Here is an 18,297-nt window from a genome sequence, read left to right on the forward strand (position 1 = left end):
GGATGATGAAAAATAATAGACAGAGAGAGTGAGAGAGGGGTTTGAGGTAAAGCAGAAAAGAGAGAGAGAAGGTAAAAGACGAAAAAGAAGAAGAAGAAGAGTGTGTAGGCCTCGGCATTTTACCCGGACCCGAAGACCCGAACCGGAACCGACCCAAAAATACAGGTTCGGGTTTGGGTCCGGGTTCATGCTAAGTATCTATTGGGTCTTTTTTTTTGGACCCGCGGATCTCGATTCGGGTCCGGACTTTTTGGACTCGCGGGTCTCGGTTCGGGTACCCGAAATACCCGCAAATAATTGTATATATTAGGTATATTTGGGTGATTGGGTATATTTTTGGTATTTCGGATTTTTTTAAAAGTTTCGGGTTTAGATTTTCGGGTATAATTGTAGGTTTTTGGTGAAATTTTAGATTTTTAGAAAATATAATTTGGGTATTCAGGTAAAATTCGGGTATGTTTTGGGTTTTCGGGTCTGATTTTGGATAAATTTTTGGGTATTTTTGCGGTATTTCGGGTATTTTTAGAGTTTTCGGGTCCAGTTCGGGTATTTCGGGTCTATTTCGGGTCCTAAATACCCGAACCGACCCGGATCCGAAATATACCCAAAAATTTTGGGTATTTTACGGATATTGAAATTATAGATCCGAACCGACTCGGACCCGACAAGACCTGACCCGGAACCGACCCGAAAAGTTATAGGTACCTATATGGGTCTAAATTGCTAGGATCCGAAGGATCCGGACCCGACAATACCCGATCCGAATCCGACCCGAAGACTTGGATGCCCAGGCCTAAGAGTGTGGTTTGTTTATTATCAGAGAGGCAGAAAGGTATTGTCTGGGTTCTTGCTCAGGGAAAGGTCAAAGTCTCTTTCTGATAAATGATGCTATTTATGCTGTCATAAATACGCTCAAATTGTCCTAAGATAATTAAAACAAAATTTTATGAAAACAGCCATTTAAACAACAGTTATTTTAAAACAGTAAGGTTTAGTAATATTTGCTATGATTTATAAACAAGTAGGCATACGGGTTCATATAGCTAGGTTTGACCAAAATCTCACCGGATTAAATATGAAAAGTTTGGTTTACCGAAACTAACCAAAGTTTTTTGTTTTGACTATATTTCAATTAAAATTTGGTTAAATTCGGATAATTCTGGTTTATTCAGTTCAAATTTTTAGTTGACTCGGTTAGTTTGGTTTGAAATTTGGTTTATGACCGGTAGTAATGGTAATTATGATCTGTTATGGTTTAATTCATTAAATAAAATTAGTTTGGGAGATTTTTCGTTAAATACTTAGTTTGAGGGTTTTTACTCAAAACAAACTTAGTTGAGGGGTTTTCACTTTAAAAATCCATTATCGAAAAAACCAATTTTTTTTATAAACTTGCCAAACTTAACCGAAGTCATTATAAACTAACCAAAATTTTGGTTCGGTTAAAAACTGCGTGCCTATAGACAAGTATGAATTTCATATTATGTTAACATCTTAAAATAGAACCCTCCAATTAATTAGTTTTGGAAATAATAGAAATGTAGAATAGTGTTAATATTTTGTATAATTACATGTACAGGTCAGGATTACAGATATAATAAGTGTAGTATACACTCTTGCTCATTAAAATAATAGATTAAGAAAACAAAGTGGTTTGGTATGAGTCTTACCGATGGATGGAACTAGACATGAATGATTAGATAGGCCTATACTTTCGTAAACCCCAAATTGGCACATGTTTATTTTTCTTCTTACAATAATTGAAAAAAATACATTCAATAAATTGAGTTATGGGGACCATTCTATTTAATTATTTATTCTCGGTACTATTTTATTCGTACTTCGCTAATAATAAACACTTTGGACTCTTTCACCAATACATACATTTTTTTTTTGAGAAAATATATATACATTCTGTTCCGAGTAAAAAATTCCATGTTTCTCGAGGTCCATCAAAAATTACAGATAAATAATAGGGAAAGTGAGAACTTTATTTTTCAAATTTAATATTTAGATATTGCTTGCGAATATTTATTAAACAAAATAATCAATTGTTAAAAAATTGACAAGTTTCCTTCAAATTTTTAACGATTAACTATCTTAATTATAACTCTGCGTAGTCAATAATTAGTAAACAATAAATATGCGCTTAAATACTAACTTATTAAATTTACCAATTGAAAATATTTACAGAATTAAAAACCATAATGCCTTTTTAAATCATAATTTAAAAGATTCTCAAGTTAATATAATCAATATACAAGATTTTTATTTTTAGATTTTGAATTTCTTAAAATAATGTACAAAACAATACAAATAATTATAGTTGAATCGTATTGTTGATGTACATCATGATTATAAAATCGAGAGCGATTTTATAATCATGATGTACATCAACAATACGATGCAACTGTAATTACTTTGTATTGTTTTATACATCATTGTAAAAATTCAAAAAAATATCTTCTGAAAATAAAATTTTTGTATATTGGTTCTATTTAACTTAAGAATCGATTTAATTAGGATTTACTTAAAAAACCATCTAGAGTGATTTTATAAACATGAAGTACATCAACATTTGGATGAAACTGCAGTTGTTTTATATGTCATTGTAAAAACTGAAAAATCTCATTTTGAAGGTAAAAAATCATATATTGGTTATATCTAACTTGAGAATCTTTTAAATTGTGATTTCTTAAAAGGACATGTGCTTTTAATTTCTCAAGTGTTTGCAATCGGTAAATTAAATATTCAAGTATTATATGCACATATTTATTTCTCAACTAATTATTATGTGTAAAATTATGATTAAAATAGTCAAACGTTCAAATTTGACAAAATTATTAATTTTATATTATTCGGTTAACAATATTCTTTTCAAATTTTTGCAGTCAAATGTTAGTTGATGAATATTATACGCAAGCAATATCTAGACATTAAAGTTGCCGATTGCAAAAAATCAGAGAATAAAATGCTCATTTTTTCTAAATAACACAACACATTTTAGCAGAAAAATGAATCTAACAAATTTAAAGCAAACAAATGAAACTGGAACATTTATAAAAGTTAGATAGATGATTCTTAATAAGGTGGGCAAGAAGTAAATATTATCAAAACATTTATTCTTTCTGTTCCAGAATGATCCATGTTTTAGAAATTTTATATATACTAAAAAACTATCTTAAATTTTAGATGTAATTATATTATTTTTTGTGATTAATTAGTTCTCGTAACTTTTAGCCAATCAAGTTCAATAATCACAACTCTTTTTTCGAAGTTTACAATTTTAAAATTATTACATACATTAAGAATATAAAAATGTATCTTCTTAAAAAAAATTTCTTAAACATAAATCTTTTGAAATAGAAAGAGTAGTATTTGTAATTTGCTACCTTAATAACAGAGTAATCAAATATTTTTATATTTCAAGCAACTTAAATACTTATTGATTATCTTGCAAAAAGGGTACAAATACAAAAGTCTATATTTTCCTATGTAAGTTATAATCAACCAATAAAACAGTAATACTGATTAGATACGTTTACCTTTGTTGCAAAACTTCATTAATAACAGAGTAATAAAGTACTTTGATATTTTTGGGAATGTGGTGATGTCGATGGGCACATATGATTAACATTGACCCCAAGCTATATAATCAATACATGTTTTTTTGACTCAACTATTATTTACTCGATAAAAAATTTAAATTTCAGTCGGTGGAAAATTATGTAGTCAAAAACATAATTCAAAAACATATTTTATGAATAAATAATAAATTAAAACAAAATAATAAAAATATATTACATTTATTGTCACTTAATTTTTTACTCCATATAATTATTTTACTAAGTAAAAAACTCTTTCTATTTCACTTAATTTAGCCAAACACATAAAAATAATCATTTTTATTAGTTTATAAAATTAGTTAAACATGAACATTAGCTATTCATTTAGGTACAAATTGTTGTTTTGTATCATTTTTTTTGTTTTGAAATTAGACACTGTTTGAATATTATAAATTTATGTGTGAGTTTTGAGTTTGGTCATTTGGGTTTGAATGAATTCGGTTTTCATGTATAGAAACCTAAAAATATCTAAATAACAAATGTATCTGAAACGGATTCGAATATTTGTATCAAAAAGAATCATATTACATGATTCGGTATAGGTCTTTTGAATATAATTAATTATATTACGACCTACAAAAATTATATACCACTAATTATGAAAAAAATATCAATGTATAAAAAGTAAAATCCAATATCCTGTGTGGATGCCCGGATTATGTACGTTTATGTTTGTTGTAAAAACTTCGTTAATAACAGAGTAATAAAGTGCTTTGATATTGTTGACAAAAAAAAGTACTTTGATATTTATTGGAATGTGGTGATGTCGACGGGCACATATGATTAACATTGACCCCAAGCTATATAATCAATAATGTTATAAACATGCATGAATCAAATGTCAAAAATGACAGCACCGAATAACGAAAACTTCCTGTGAATATAATAAGTGTGGAGCCCACTGTCATTATGCACGCACAGAAACTTTATCTTTTTACTTCTATATATACGAACGTTTTCGTTCGATTGTAACTCTTCCCACACACTTCTCTTCTCCCTCTTTATAATAAACTCTCTCTATCATATATTTATCTCATATCGGTTTTATTTCTTTCTACGGGTATAAAATTTCGCTCTTATTTAAATTTCTCGATACTATAAAATTATAAATTATTTTATAACACATTATCAGCACGATCACTCTGCGATTCGGTAAAATTTATATGTATCATATTTACTATGTTATAATGGTTGGTATACCGTCTATATTATTATTAATAATTTTATAGTGGATGTTTTAACTATTATTATTTATCTATATTAATGCGGGCGGTATGTCGCCTCGTTAATAAACCTTGATTGCTAATTACACTATAATTATTGGTTTGGCTGTGCCGCCGCATAATTTATTTAATGTTATAATATCATCATAATATGATCGATATTTGTTTGTTTATTATATTATGATTATTATATAAATGTTTGGTCACCTATATCAAATATTATGAAATTTATGGAATTTGGTTGATTGATTATTACAGTATTTTCAGATTGATTTTCGGTTCACACGATTTAATCCCAACGGTCACAAAGAAAAAATTTCAAAATTTTTACCCTTTCAAACGGCTATGAACAGTGTTTTTCATTTATAAATACACTCATACTTCACTCATTACTTCATCCAAAACATTTCATCTTCTCTCAAATATTTTCAAATCGCTCCACTCCGGTTTTTCATTGCAAGAAAGATGATTCGCATAATTTTGGTTTTATGTACAATTCTAATTTTTGCTTCTATGTACGTTCTTTTTATTGGAGAATTTGCTCCTGGAGAACTTACGCTTAATGTCGATTTATTTTTCTATGCGTTGTTTCTCCTTGTAATTGCGTGTATTATTAATATAAATGGTTCGTTTTAAAATTATGAAATTCTAATAAAATATATTATTTTTTGTTTTAGAAATTCAAATGGCAAATATCGAGAAACTTCAGTTTCTGGCTCTCGAATTAATTGGAGCAAATTACACGGCATGGATCACAAATATGGAGATTCATCTAGATTCGGAGAAAATTCTCGATACAATAAAAGAGGGAAATAAATCAGCTTCTCATGAAAAGGCTAAGGCGGTAATATTTATGAGAAAGCTATGTAAGTTGTACCAAGAAACTATCAAAGGCAAGGCAAAGGAAGTGAATCTTAATGAACACTTTGAGGGTACAACATCTACATACCTTGAGTCCTCCGACTTTATTGGAGATTTCGATGAGACCACTCATCAAGATGATTAAAATGCTTGTAGTAAACAAACTCAATAATGCCCAGTGATGCCATAAAATTATTATTCTTATTATGTATTTCGATTCCATAATAATATTGTTTTTCGGAACAACTAATGTATACTATTGTGTGCTTATAATGAATGTGTAATTATAATATGATTACTTGTGAAATTTTATTTCTTTTATTAATACTAATTGTGTGTTACAGAAATGGATAATAAAGCAAATGAAATAACAACTAAGCAAATTGGTAAAGAAGTTTGCATACCAGATAGTGGTACAACACACACTATACTGAAAGATAAGAGATATTTCTCTACTTTAAAGTCAGCAAAAATGACCGTAAACACAATATCAGGTCCTACGGACTTGATCGAAGGAATTGGTAAAGCAAACTTTATGTTGCCTAATGGAACAAAGTTTTCCATAAATAATGCCTTGTATTCTCCAAATTCTAAAAGAATTTTGTTGAGTTTTAAAGATATATACCTTCAAGGATATGCACTCAGTCTGCAACTGAGAGTGGAAAGAAGTATATGTAAATAACTTCTAAGAAATCAGGCAAAAGCCTTGTACTGGAAAAGTTTCCAGAACTTTCTTCTGGATTACATCATACTTATATTAATGCAATAGAATCACATCTCGTGATCAAGAAAAATCCAGAAGATGTTATATTATGGCATGACTGTCTTGGTCACCCAGGCACTACAATGATGCGAAAAATCATCGAGAGTTCGCATGGTCATTCAATGAAAACTCAAGATATATATCAAAGTAATAAAATGACATGTGCTGCCTGTGCTCTTGGTAAATTAATCATAAGGCCATCACCAATCAAAATTGATAAAGAATCAACCAAAATTCTTGGAAAGGATCCAAGGTGATATTTGTGGACTAATACGTCCGCCATGTGGACCATTCTATTACCTTATGGTACTAATCGATGAATCCAATAGATGGTCACATGTTTGTTTGTTATCATCTCGAAATATGGAATTTGCGAGATTTCTGACTGAGATAATCAAATTAGGAGCTCAATTCTCTGATTATCTAATTAAAAGAGTTAGATTAGACAACGCTGGTGAATTCACATCCCAAGCATTTAATGATTATTGTATGGTATCAGGGATTGAAGTAGAGCATTCAGTTGCTCATGTTCATACACAAAACGGATTGACAGAATCGTTAATCAAACGGTTGCAATTAATTGCAAGGCCATTTATCATGAGATCAAACCTTCCAACCTCTGTATGGTGACATGCTATTTTGCATGCAGAAGCACTCATTCGGATAAGACCAAGTGCGTATCATAGATATTGTCCATTACAGTTAGCATTTGGTAGAGAGCCAAATATCTCCCACCTAAAAATCTTTGGTTGTGCGGTTTATGTGAAATGAGAAAAACGAGATTACAAGATACAAAGCTCGTCTCGTAGCCCAAGGTTTCTCTCAAAGGCCAGGAATTGATTATGAGGAAACTTATTCTCCTGTCATGGACGCAATCACATTTAGATTCCTGATGAGCCTAGCGGCCAATGAAAATTTAGAAATGTGTCTCATGGATGTCGTTACGGCATATTTATATGGAACATTAGATACTGATATCTATATGGGAGTCCCAGATGGATTTAAAATGCCAGAAACATTAAGTTCCAAACCTAAAGAGTTATGTGCAATAAAACTGCAAAGATCATTATATGGCTTAAAGCAATCTGGACGAAAGTGGTATAATCGTCTCAGTGAACACTTAACAAAAGAAGGATACACGAATGATCCTATATGCCCTTGTGTTTTCATAAAGAAAACAACATCCGGATTTGTGATAATCGCGGTGTACGTTGATGATCTTAACATTATCGGAACTCAAGAAGAAATACAAAAGGCATCAGATTATTTAAAAGGGGAATTTGAGATGAAAGATCTCGGACAGACAAAGTATTGTCTTGGCTTACAAATCGAGCATTCTCAAAATGGTATATTTGTACATCAGTCTACATATACCAAAAGAGTGTTGAAACGCTTTAACATGGATAAGGCAACCCCTCCCGATGGTCGTTAGATCACTTAATGTTGAAAATGATCCATTTCGACCATCTGAGGAAATGAAGAAATACTTGGTCCCGAAGTTCCATATTTAAGTGCAATTGGAGCATTTATGTATCTTGCAAATTGTACTCGACCAGACATATCTTTTGCCATCAATCTTTTAGCGAGATTCAATTCGTATCATACACGAAGACATTGGAATAGAATTAAACATGTCTTTCGTTACCTTCAAGGGTCAATTGATTTAGGTTTGTTTTATCCTGAAAATTTGAAAGGTCAAATGATTGGTTTTGCAGATGCAGGTTATTTGTCAGATCCACAGGAAGCTTGATCCCAAACAGGATACGTTTTTACAATTGGAGGCACCGCCATATCCTGGCGTTCTCAGAAGCAGACACATGTTGCTACTTCTTCAAATCACGCTGAGATCATTGCACTCCATGAAGCAAGTAGAAAATGCACATGGTTGAGGTCCATAAATCGACATATCCGATCAAGCAGTGGGACTAACGAGGACACAACCCCAACAACTTTATATGAAGATAATGCGGCATGTGTGACTCAAACGAAGGAAGTATATATCAAAAGAGATAGAACAAAACATATACATCCGAAATTCTTCTCATATACTCAAGAGCTCGAGAAGAAGAAAGAGATTGAAGTGAGATATGTCCGATCATGCGACAATGTAGCTGACCTCTTCACAAAATCACTTCCGACTTCGGTATTCAGAAAACATGTCCATAACATTGGAATGCGTCATCATAAGGATCTATGACTACTCATTCGAGAGGAAGCTTACGTAGTTGTACTCTTTTTACCCTACTATGGTTTTTTCCATTGAGTTTTCCTGGAAAGGTTTTGAACAAGGCAACATAGACGTTAAGCAAGAAATGATAGTGACACTGGTCTCCAAGGGGGAATGTTATAAACGTGCATGAATCAAATGTAAAAAATGACAGCACCGAATAACGAAAACTTCGTGTGAATATAATAAGTGTGGAGCCTACTGTCACTATGCACGCACAGTAACTTTATCTTTTTACTTCTATATATACGAACGTTTTCATTCGATTGTAACTCGTCCCACACACTTCTCTTCTCCCTCTTTATAATAAACTCTCTCTATCATATATTTATCTCATATCAGTGTTATTTCTTTCTACGGGTATAAAATTTTTCCCTTATTTAAATTTCTCGATACTATAAAATTATAAGTTATTTTATAACAAATACATGTTTTTTTGACTCAGCCATTATTTACTCGATAACAAATTCGAATTTCAGTCACAAATTCGAATTGTTTTTATACTTTTTCTGAAAACCATAAATCCATTGTTTTAAACGCCTCGTCTGGCACGGTTCAGGAAAAAAAAAACTAACTACGAAAACGCAAATTTAAATATTTAATTAAAAGATCAAGGTCCAGTATCTCTTAACCAACAGATGACCCGTCACTCCATTTACCAATATTCGATTTGGAGAAGAACCGATAAAGATGGTGTAATATTGGAAAGAAGATCCCACGTCGGAAATATGAAAGGGACTTGAGTAATACATAAGGGATTTAAGTCAATCCACTAATTGCCAATTAGTTTTAAGTTAGAAACCCAAGAAACTTATCATGGTATCCGAGCGGGCCCAATACGCTGACCCATTAATCCGGCCCGGACAGTGTCCCGATCATCCCATTAGCTAATGGTCCATAGAAAGCTCAGTTCCGCCGAGATCGCTAGAAAAATAAAGCATGATTTCGGAGGGGGTATGATGGATTCTGCGAGATTAATGGTTATACGCACCATTATCTCGAGGGAGGGTATTAGAGAGAAAATCCCGCTTCGGAAATATAAAAGGGACTTGGATAATATATAAGGGATTTGGGTCAATCCACAATTGGTTTTAAGTTGGAAGCCCAGGAAACTTATCGTGTAACATTACATAATCAGATATAATCTCTGAATCCCTACCTGTTTCTATGAAAAATCACATTCTTTTTTGCAACTACTTTTTATACGATCCGATAAGATCACAGTTATTTTAATGTTTTGTGTAAATTCCTGTCTAGATTATATATTTGCCAAAGAAGGCAAAGTAGCACTCTTATGATCGTTCTTGTAACCAAATGATGCCGTGAAGATAAGAGACATGGCTAAAATACAAGTAATCATCATCTAGTCCAAAGTGAAAACATAATTATTGCTGATTTTACGTCGTGACCACTAGGTTTAGATAACAAAGTGTATAACATTAGTACTGTTATCAGTCAATATTAAACATGTTGATTAACCCCTTTTAATCAAAGCTGAACACAGGAATATACAAATCGTTTATGATCTAAACTATGAAATCTTATGAAAGGTTTACTAATAAATATATATAAAATAAATTGATATCAAGTTTCAAATATATATTTTATCAAAAAAAAAAGTTTCAAATATATATGAATCTTTTGAATTTTGAGGTATCACTGAAGTTTATATGCACATGTGTGCCGAGGCGGACCTAGCTAGCTCCTGATTCATCATTGAGAGAAAATATCGATCGACATCGGAATCATCAATATCTTTAATCTTGGGCTAAATAGCCAAGGAGGTTATGTCTTAGGGTTAAAGGAGGTGAAAATTTTCCCTCCATGATAATTAGTAACTTATCTAAATACTAAATTAAACTAAACAATGGTTACATGAATTTGGTTGCTTAAGTGCCGCATAACAAAAACAATGTTGCGTTCGCCATGGATGTGTGTACAAACCATGTCTCTTCCTGTAGAGATATCTTCTTCTATTGGTTCGAGTGATCTTTTTACGTAAATGACCATGAAAGGAACTACACGAAAGAGTTCAGTCAAGAGTATCCGTCCATCCTGTTGTGACAACACAGGCAATGAAAAATGATGCCTACAACAAATGACGTAAACCAATGATCCTTCAGGCAAGTGAAAGGAAAAATGAGGAGTGGTTTTTTTCTCGCTTTATTATGAGAGAAGAGCGTTTCGCTCCGTCTGTTACGACAATCGAGCGCTCTCCTTTGTCCGTCAATCTTTTTTCAAAAAAATTATTTTTAAAATTATATGTTTCAGAAAAAAAACAAATGATGTAAACCAATTCAGTTTTCTTAACCAAGAGTCATGACTGTGTGTGCGCACGCCAATAAATCATGGGAGAAGTTTTCTCACCTGAGCCGGAACAGCCACAGAAAACTTGACCAATATTTCCTTTGGATCAAGAACTACAGAAAGCCTGTACAAGGCTGAACCAGAGAAAACAGTTGCAAGAACACACATTTCATAAATTTATGAATCATATATTAAATTATTTTTAATGAAATAATAATTAACTTTAGTTTATATATTTTTATATTAAATTATTTTGTGTATAAGAAATATGAATTAAAAAATATAATTAAATTTTGGATATATTTATTAAAATAATTTAACTTTAAAAGATAGAACTAGATACTATTATGAATAAAAACTAAACAACATTATATTTTATGTATAAAATCTACATAATTTATGTTATTTTAGTAGCATTTTATATTAAAATAATATTTTTATTTTAAATTAATCTTTTTGTGCACATTAAAATTCAATCAATCTAAAATTGCTAAATTTATTATTTTATCATTATTTTTTTAACAAAACAATTGAAATAGTAAGACATTAAAAAACCATGACGAAGCAATGAAACGCACCGTTTAGAGCCTGGACGATCTGAAAGAGGAAATCTTGTATCTAAGCTTGGGAAAGCGAAGAGAGGAGGGAGGAGAAGCAAGCGCACCTCTTTCGATCCAATCAAAGAAGAAGAAGAAGAAGATGAGCGACGTGTTCGAAGGGTACGAGAGGCAGTACTGCGAGCTATCAACTAATCTCACCCGAAAATCCAATTCAGCTTCCCTTCTCCCCCATGGAGGTAGGTATTCCACCAATTCTCCTCTCTTCGCACGATCCTAATCTGTTTTGTTTCCCCTGCAAATCACCAACCCTTTTCATCTTATAGGGGTTTCGTTTGTATTAATTAGCTTTGTTATCTGAGATTTGGGATTCAAAGTTTACATCTTTCTTTAGATTGAGCCTAAGAGTGGTGAATCATGAACTTTTTGGCAGATGATAAGAAAGGGAAGCTTGGTGAGATCAAATCTGGGATTGATGAAGCTGATGTCTTGGTAACTTTTACCATTTCACTTCTTCTTGTTTTTATTGTACACAAGAGACAAAGACGTGTGATAACATATAGGTTTTATTCTTTTTTTTTAAAAGATCCGAAAAATGGACCTTGAGGCTAGGAGTTTGCAGCCGAGTGCTAAGGCTACTTGTCTTGCTAAACTCAGAGAGTATAAGTCTGACCTGAACCAACTCAAGAAGGAGTTCAAAAGGGTTTCTTCTCCTGATGTTAATCAATCTTCCCGTGAAGAGTTGATGGAATCTGGAATGGCTGATCCTCTCTCGGTAAACATCGATCCATTGCTTAGTTCTCTGCTATGCAGAGGAGAGTAAACTTAAGTTAGTCTTTCCTTTCCAGGTTTCTGCTGATCAAAGAGAGAGATTGGCAATGTCCGTAGAGAGGCTGGACCAGTCTAGCGACAGAATCAGAGAGAGTAGAAGGACCATGATGGAGACTGAAGAGCTTGGTGTCTCCATTCTTCAAGATCTCAGTCAGCAGCGCCAAACCCTCCTTCACTCCCACAGCAAGGTATGGTCCTAGACAATTACAGCAATAAAAGTTACTCTATAGTATCAAAGCAACCATAAAGTTCAATACCTTTCCTATTTGATTGCAGCTTCATGGTGTGGATGAGGCCATTGACAAGAGCAAGAAGGTCTTGACGGCTATGTCGAGAAGAATGACGAGGAACAAATGGATTGTTACTTCAGTGATCATTGCTCTCATTCTCGCCATCATCCTCATCATCTCTTTCAAACTTTCTCATTAATATACTCAGAGCCATTTGTGTATAAGATTGTGGTACTTTCCTTTGTAATGGGCTTGAATCTCTTTGTCTCTCCAGCAGGTTTCCACTTGTATGACCCAAAAATGTGTTATGACATGTTTTTTACATATTACTATTACAAGTGGTACATACATGTCCTCTCTCTGCTGTCTGAAACTGAAACATTTTCTCTAGTTTAAACCATCAAATTGGCCCAGCATTGAGGCCAACAAATCTGAACAAAAGCAAATCACAATCTCCAACAACCAACACAAAAGCATAAGAACACGAAGATGAACATTGTTAAACAGACAAACTCAACAAGCCCAACACTACCATATCCATAGTCTCCAGCTCAAACAGTTTCTCTATTGCCATTCTCAAACAAAACAGTTCAGCTACAATCTATGTAAGAAACCAGACGATCCACACTAAAGAGAAGGAGAAATAAAGAACAACAGAGCTGAGCTTACTTGGACTTGGCCTTCTTAGCAACAGTAACCCACATACTCTTGGACTGAACGAACACCCGTCCTCCACTCAGAATCAATGCTTAGCGTCACCTCACGCCAATGAGAAACAAGATATGTAATCCCCTGCTTCCACTCGTTTTTCCCTCCAAACTCTGTTTTCTCTATTCAGTTTTTTTTTACAATGAAAAGAAAATAACAGAGTTAACGTCAACGACAAGGCCATATATATTGCCATCTGTACTTGACAAATAAATAACCGGTGCGAACCGGGTAATTGCCATGGGTGTAGACATCTACTTCTGGATGATTGAGACAAGGCATTGCTTAGACATGGTCTGGTTTCGGAGATAGTAAAACAATGAGCTCTAACGAAACATGAAGTGTTTGTCGGACAATTAGAAGAATCTAACGAACCAAACAAGAAGGTTTTTTTTTTTCTGTTAGTGTTTGGATGTTTTCAAGGTTTATAAATGTCAGAAAGCTAAGAAAAAGAAAAAAAGAACTAAGAAGGGTTAGGGTTTATATTATTGAGCTTTTTTTGTTTAGTATGCCTCACTTGTTATTATTGGTCCCTTGCGATATAAGTAATGTAGGTATATTATAGCCTGATGGGTCTATGGATCGATGAAATATCAAATAAATATGGGACGGTCCCTACTGAATTGTAGGTATTCTATACTTCGTTTTCGATGCTATGCAAGCTGATTCTTATTTTTCGAACCTCTCTTTGGTATCCAACTCATTCTAAGTTATATAGCTTGTAACACACGTCTCATATGAAACACACTAGAATCGGACCTCTCTGAGCGCTGATTCGATGCAATTGATCCCTTTTAATAGTTATATGGTAATCAACTTTCTGCCTTAAAAAAATGCAAAAGCGCTGGAAAAAGAAAACATTCAGACTCCACTCCACTCAAATGTTACATATTAAATTTTAAAACACTCTGATCTATTCTATTAAATCAGGATCACGACCAATTGATAAATGTTATATCCAACTAATTATTTCCATGTTTTACTCTTTCAAAAATGAAATACAACTCCTTATTTTATGTAACTGCATATAATACTCTAGTTTAACTCCATATTTCTTTGTGAAGTGGCAATTTAATAACCACATATTATTTCTAAAATCAACATTAATTATATTTAAACTGCTTTTTATTTTTTGACAGTTTTTACACGAGCCTAATAATAATGGTATATATAATTTATATTAAAATATTTGAAGCTGATTGACTCTATTCAAATCTGTCCATTTATGATTCAAATATGTTTACATTGATATAAAAGCATTCCCATTTACAGTTTATAATCATATTTTACATATATTTTTAGCAAAAATACAATTGAACATCTATTCTATTAAATCAGGATCACGACCAATTGATAAATTTTATGTCCAACTAATTATTTCCATGTTTTACTCTTTCAAAAATGAAATACAACTCCTTATTTTATGTAACTGCATATAATACTCTAGTTTAACTCCATATTTCTTTGTGAAGTGGCAATTTAATAACCACATATTATTTCTAAAATCAACATTAATTATATTTAAACAGCTTTTTATTTTTTGACAGTTTTTACACGAGCCTAATAATAATGGTATATATAATTTATATTAAAATATTTGAAGCTGATTGACTCTATTCAAATCCGTCCATTTATGATTCAAATATGTTTACATTGATATAAAAGCATTCCCATTTACAGTTTATAGTCATATTTTACATATATTTTTAGCAAAAATACAATTGAACACCAGTTTTTTTTCAAAAATCATTATTCCACTACAACAACATAACTTACATCTCAGTTTAAATTTGGGATTTATTCAACCAGACATTAATTTATTCAAATTTTAAATATTTTACATACACATTAAGTTTATCAATTAACAAAGCACATGATGTTAAAATAGGGTGTAACGGAGTTTAAGTGAACTTTTAATAGAAATAAATATTCATATAAACTCATTCAGTTTAACGGTTTTAAATAGGTTATCCAATTAAAAATTGTTTATTAAATGTGATTTTACTTGAAGTTAGTGAAGACCATATTAACCCATATATATATATATAACAGAATATATTAAAAATTATTTTTTCGAAACTTTTGTTCGATTTTTGGTGCGGGTTGGATTTGATATTGGTTTTCGGATATAACACTTTAAGAACCATTCGAGTATGTAGGCTAAGTCTAATAGAGTATGAGACTTTGATTTTTGGGTCGATTCTGCGTCAGGTTTTTTTTGTACGAATATTCTTGACTAATTATGTTAGGTAACTACTAAAAAAATATAATATGTTGCAAACTTTATGAATATAGTTTAAAAATCATTTTTGAAATGCATATGGCACAAGTGTATAGTTATGCAACTTGACATATTTAATATAGTTACCAAAAATTATATTAAATTAAATTAATATTAAACACAAATATGATTACAAAAAAATAACACAAACATAAAAGATTAAATTTCTCAAAAAAAAAGATATATATATATATATATATATCCGCCATTTCAAAGGGCGGGTCATAATCTAGTTTTATTTTAAAACAAAAACATTCCTAAACATATTTTTGTTCAGTTTTCCGGTTTTGAAAACAAAAGAAATTAAAATTAGTTTTCCAGTAATTTTTTCTTTAATAATATGAATGGTCCGGGGACTGGAGGAATCTAAAGTCAACTTGCCTTGCGAGCACTCGAGCAACGCAGTTACACAACTGTCTTAAAGTTATAATACAGACGAACCAGACTATATAATCCTAAAGGTGAACTTACTAGGCTAGCCGAGAAAGCCAACCCACCAAGTAAACAACTGGCTTTTTCAAGTGATTATGTTCGGTTTGTAATCTCTTTTAATATCAGCGTTTATTTCTCTAGAGTATATATACTACCTCTTTAAGATAAGTAAACAAAAAAAGCATCGCTTCTAGAGCCACACAAAAACAAATTTCAAAAGAATTGTTTTTAAAAAGTAAAAAGCTTAAAGATTATCCTTAAGATAAGGAAACAAAAAAAAAAGCATCGCTTCTCAGAAGATATGAATGATGTGGCCTTCGGAAGCCTGAAGCAACCCGAAGAAAGGAACAAAAAGGTTATAGAAACATGTAACATGTTCCCAAAGTAGCACATGAGAGTGAGTTTCACGTCATTGTCCGTTCGACTATCCCACGAGCACCGTTTATTTTTCACGTACCGAATGCTCCAACTTGTTCTTTTTTATTGTTTTCCAAAATTTCCTAAGCGGTTTATATGTCATCTTTCCTTTATTCTAGAAATATGTAAGATCTACTTTTTTCTAACGTCTGCTTAATTACATATGTAAGATCTACTACATATGTTATCTTTAGTGTCTCTAAATATTATTTTAAAAGTTAATTTCCAAAAGTTCTTACGATAGTTAATTACAGAGGTATTTTTAATAAATTAAAAATATTACATCTAATTACTATTAAAAATTGATTTTCCTTTTTATTTATTGAAAACAAATTAAAATATATATTTATATATAATGTGATTTCAGAGAAAAGGAAAGTTAACAAGAATAATCTTGAAATTAAGAAAAAAAAAATTTCCTTTACAACATATCTTAAGCAACATAAAATATATTCTCAAAGTAACAAAGATATATTTCCTTGTATCAATATTTTTTTATTATATAATTACAGAAAATAATACAAAGTACATTAGTGAATTAAAAATATTACATCTAATTATCATTATTAAAATTATTTTTTCCTTTTTATATAATAATTTATATTAAGGGGTTTTTTCAAAAATGACTCAAAATTTCAAGTCAACCCCAAAAATAACCTATGCTTTTTTTGAAACTTTGTTTTGTCCTATTCACCCTAGAAGTTCTAGTTATTCACGAAAATGCAATTACTTTTTTTTTCTTTTTCTTTTCGAAAATAATGATTTTACCTTACCATCCTCATCTTCACCAAATATTTACAACTTTGCCATTGACATCAATACCTCAACCACCATGAACTACCAAATTGAGAGTGTTAATGCTCTAAAGTTTCGATTTTTTCTCATCATTTCTCCTTTCCTATCCACACAAACCACATATCTTATACTTTCTCTCAAAATTCATTAAAAAAACTGAAGATTTTGATTACAAATTATGTAAGGTTCATATGCTCACGATTCTTAGTGATTAACGAGTAGGTAGCGGTTGTGGTGAAGTTATGGGTGATTGGAGAAACCATGCAAGTTATCTCACGAGTGCAAGGTATGAAATCGCGAACTACATTTTATTTTTCAGATCTGTTCTACGAAGAAGACTTCTAAAGAAGTCTTCTAGTCAATGCATAGGAAAGTCTTCTAACTTTCCTTTGTAAACAAAAAATTTCGAAATTCACAGAGAAGACTTCTAAAGAAGTCAATGGCAAAGTTGTAAATATTTGGTGAAGATGAGGATGGTAAGGTAAAATCATTATTTTCGAAAAGAAAAAGAAAAAAAAAGTAATTTCAGAGAAAAGGAAAGTTACTTTTAAGTCTTCTAGAATTTGACTTTTTGTAGAAGTCTTCTCGGATAAACAGGTTACTTTTAAATTTGACCGAAGTTGGTCAGAAATTGACTTACTGTAGAAGACTTCCAAGGAAGTCTTCCTGGAAAAAACTTCTACAGAAGTCTTCTGAAAGACTTCCCTAAGTCTTCTCAATGCTGGAAGATGTCTGTGTGGGTTACTTTTGCAATTGAAAAATAATAGTAAAAAAATTAATATTAATGAGAAGACTTCTAAAGAAGTCTTTTCTCGAAAAGTCAAATATAGTCAATTGCAAAAGTAACCCATCAGACTTCTTGCGACATTGAGAAGACTTTCAGAAGACTTAGAGAAGACTTCTTTTGAAGTATTCTCCAGGTAGACTTCCCAAGAAGTCTTCTACAAAAAGTCAAAATTCTGACTAACTTCGGTCAAATTCAAAAGTAACATGTTTATCCGAGAAGTCTTCTAAAGAAATCTTCTCTGGGAATTTCGAA

The 18,297-nt window shown here is 31.7% G+C and overlaps 1 protein-coding gene across 1 annotated transcript; it reads left to right on the top strand.

Moving 5' to 3' along the window:
- The first annotated feature begins 11,561 nt into the window (after positions 1-11,561).
- Positions 11,562-12,957, top strand: LOC106322868 (vesicle transport v-SNARE 12-like). The gene is made up of 5 exons (XM_013761014.1): positions 11,562-11,803; positions 11,998-12,056; positions 12,151-12,339; positions 12,413-12,583; positions 12,672-12,957. The coding sequence occupies exons 1-5, from the start codon at positions 11,707-11,709 to the stop codon at positions 12,822-12,824; spliced, it is 669 nt and encodes a 222-aa protein (XP_013616468.1). The 5' UTR covers positions 11,562-11,706; the 3' UTR covers positions 12,825-12,957.
- Positions 12,958-18,297: the final 5,340 nt, after the last annotated feature.

This window comes from Brassica oleracea, chromosome C2 (assembly GCF_000695525.1).
Source record: "Brassica oleracea var. oleracea cultivar TO1000 chromosome C2, BOL, whole genome shotgun sequence".
NCBI lineage: Eukaryota > Viridiplantae > Streptophyta > Magnoliopsida > Brassicales > Brassicaceae > Brassica > Brassica oleracea.

Coding starts and splice junctions, on each gene's coding strand:
- LOC106322868 (XM_013761014.1), top strand. CDS start 11,707: ATGAGCGACGTGTTCGAAGGGTACGAGAGGCAGTACTGCGAGCTATCA. Junction 11,804..11,997: donor TTCCCTTCTCCCCCATGGAG/GTAGGTATTCCA, acceptor ACTTTTTGGCAG/ATGATAAGAAAGGGAAGCTT. Junction 12,584..12,671: donor TCCTTCACTCCCACAGCAAG/GTATGGTCCTAG, acceptor ATTTGATTGCAG/CTTCATGGTGTGGATGAGGC.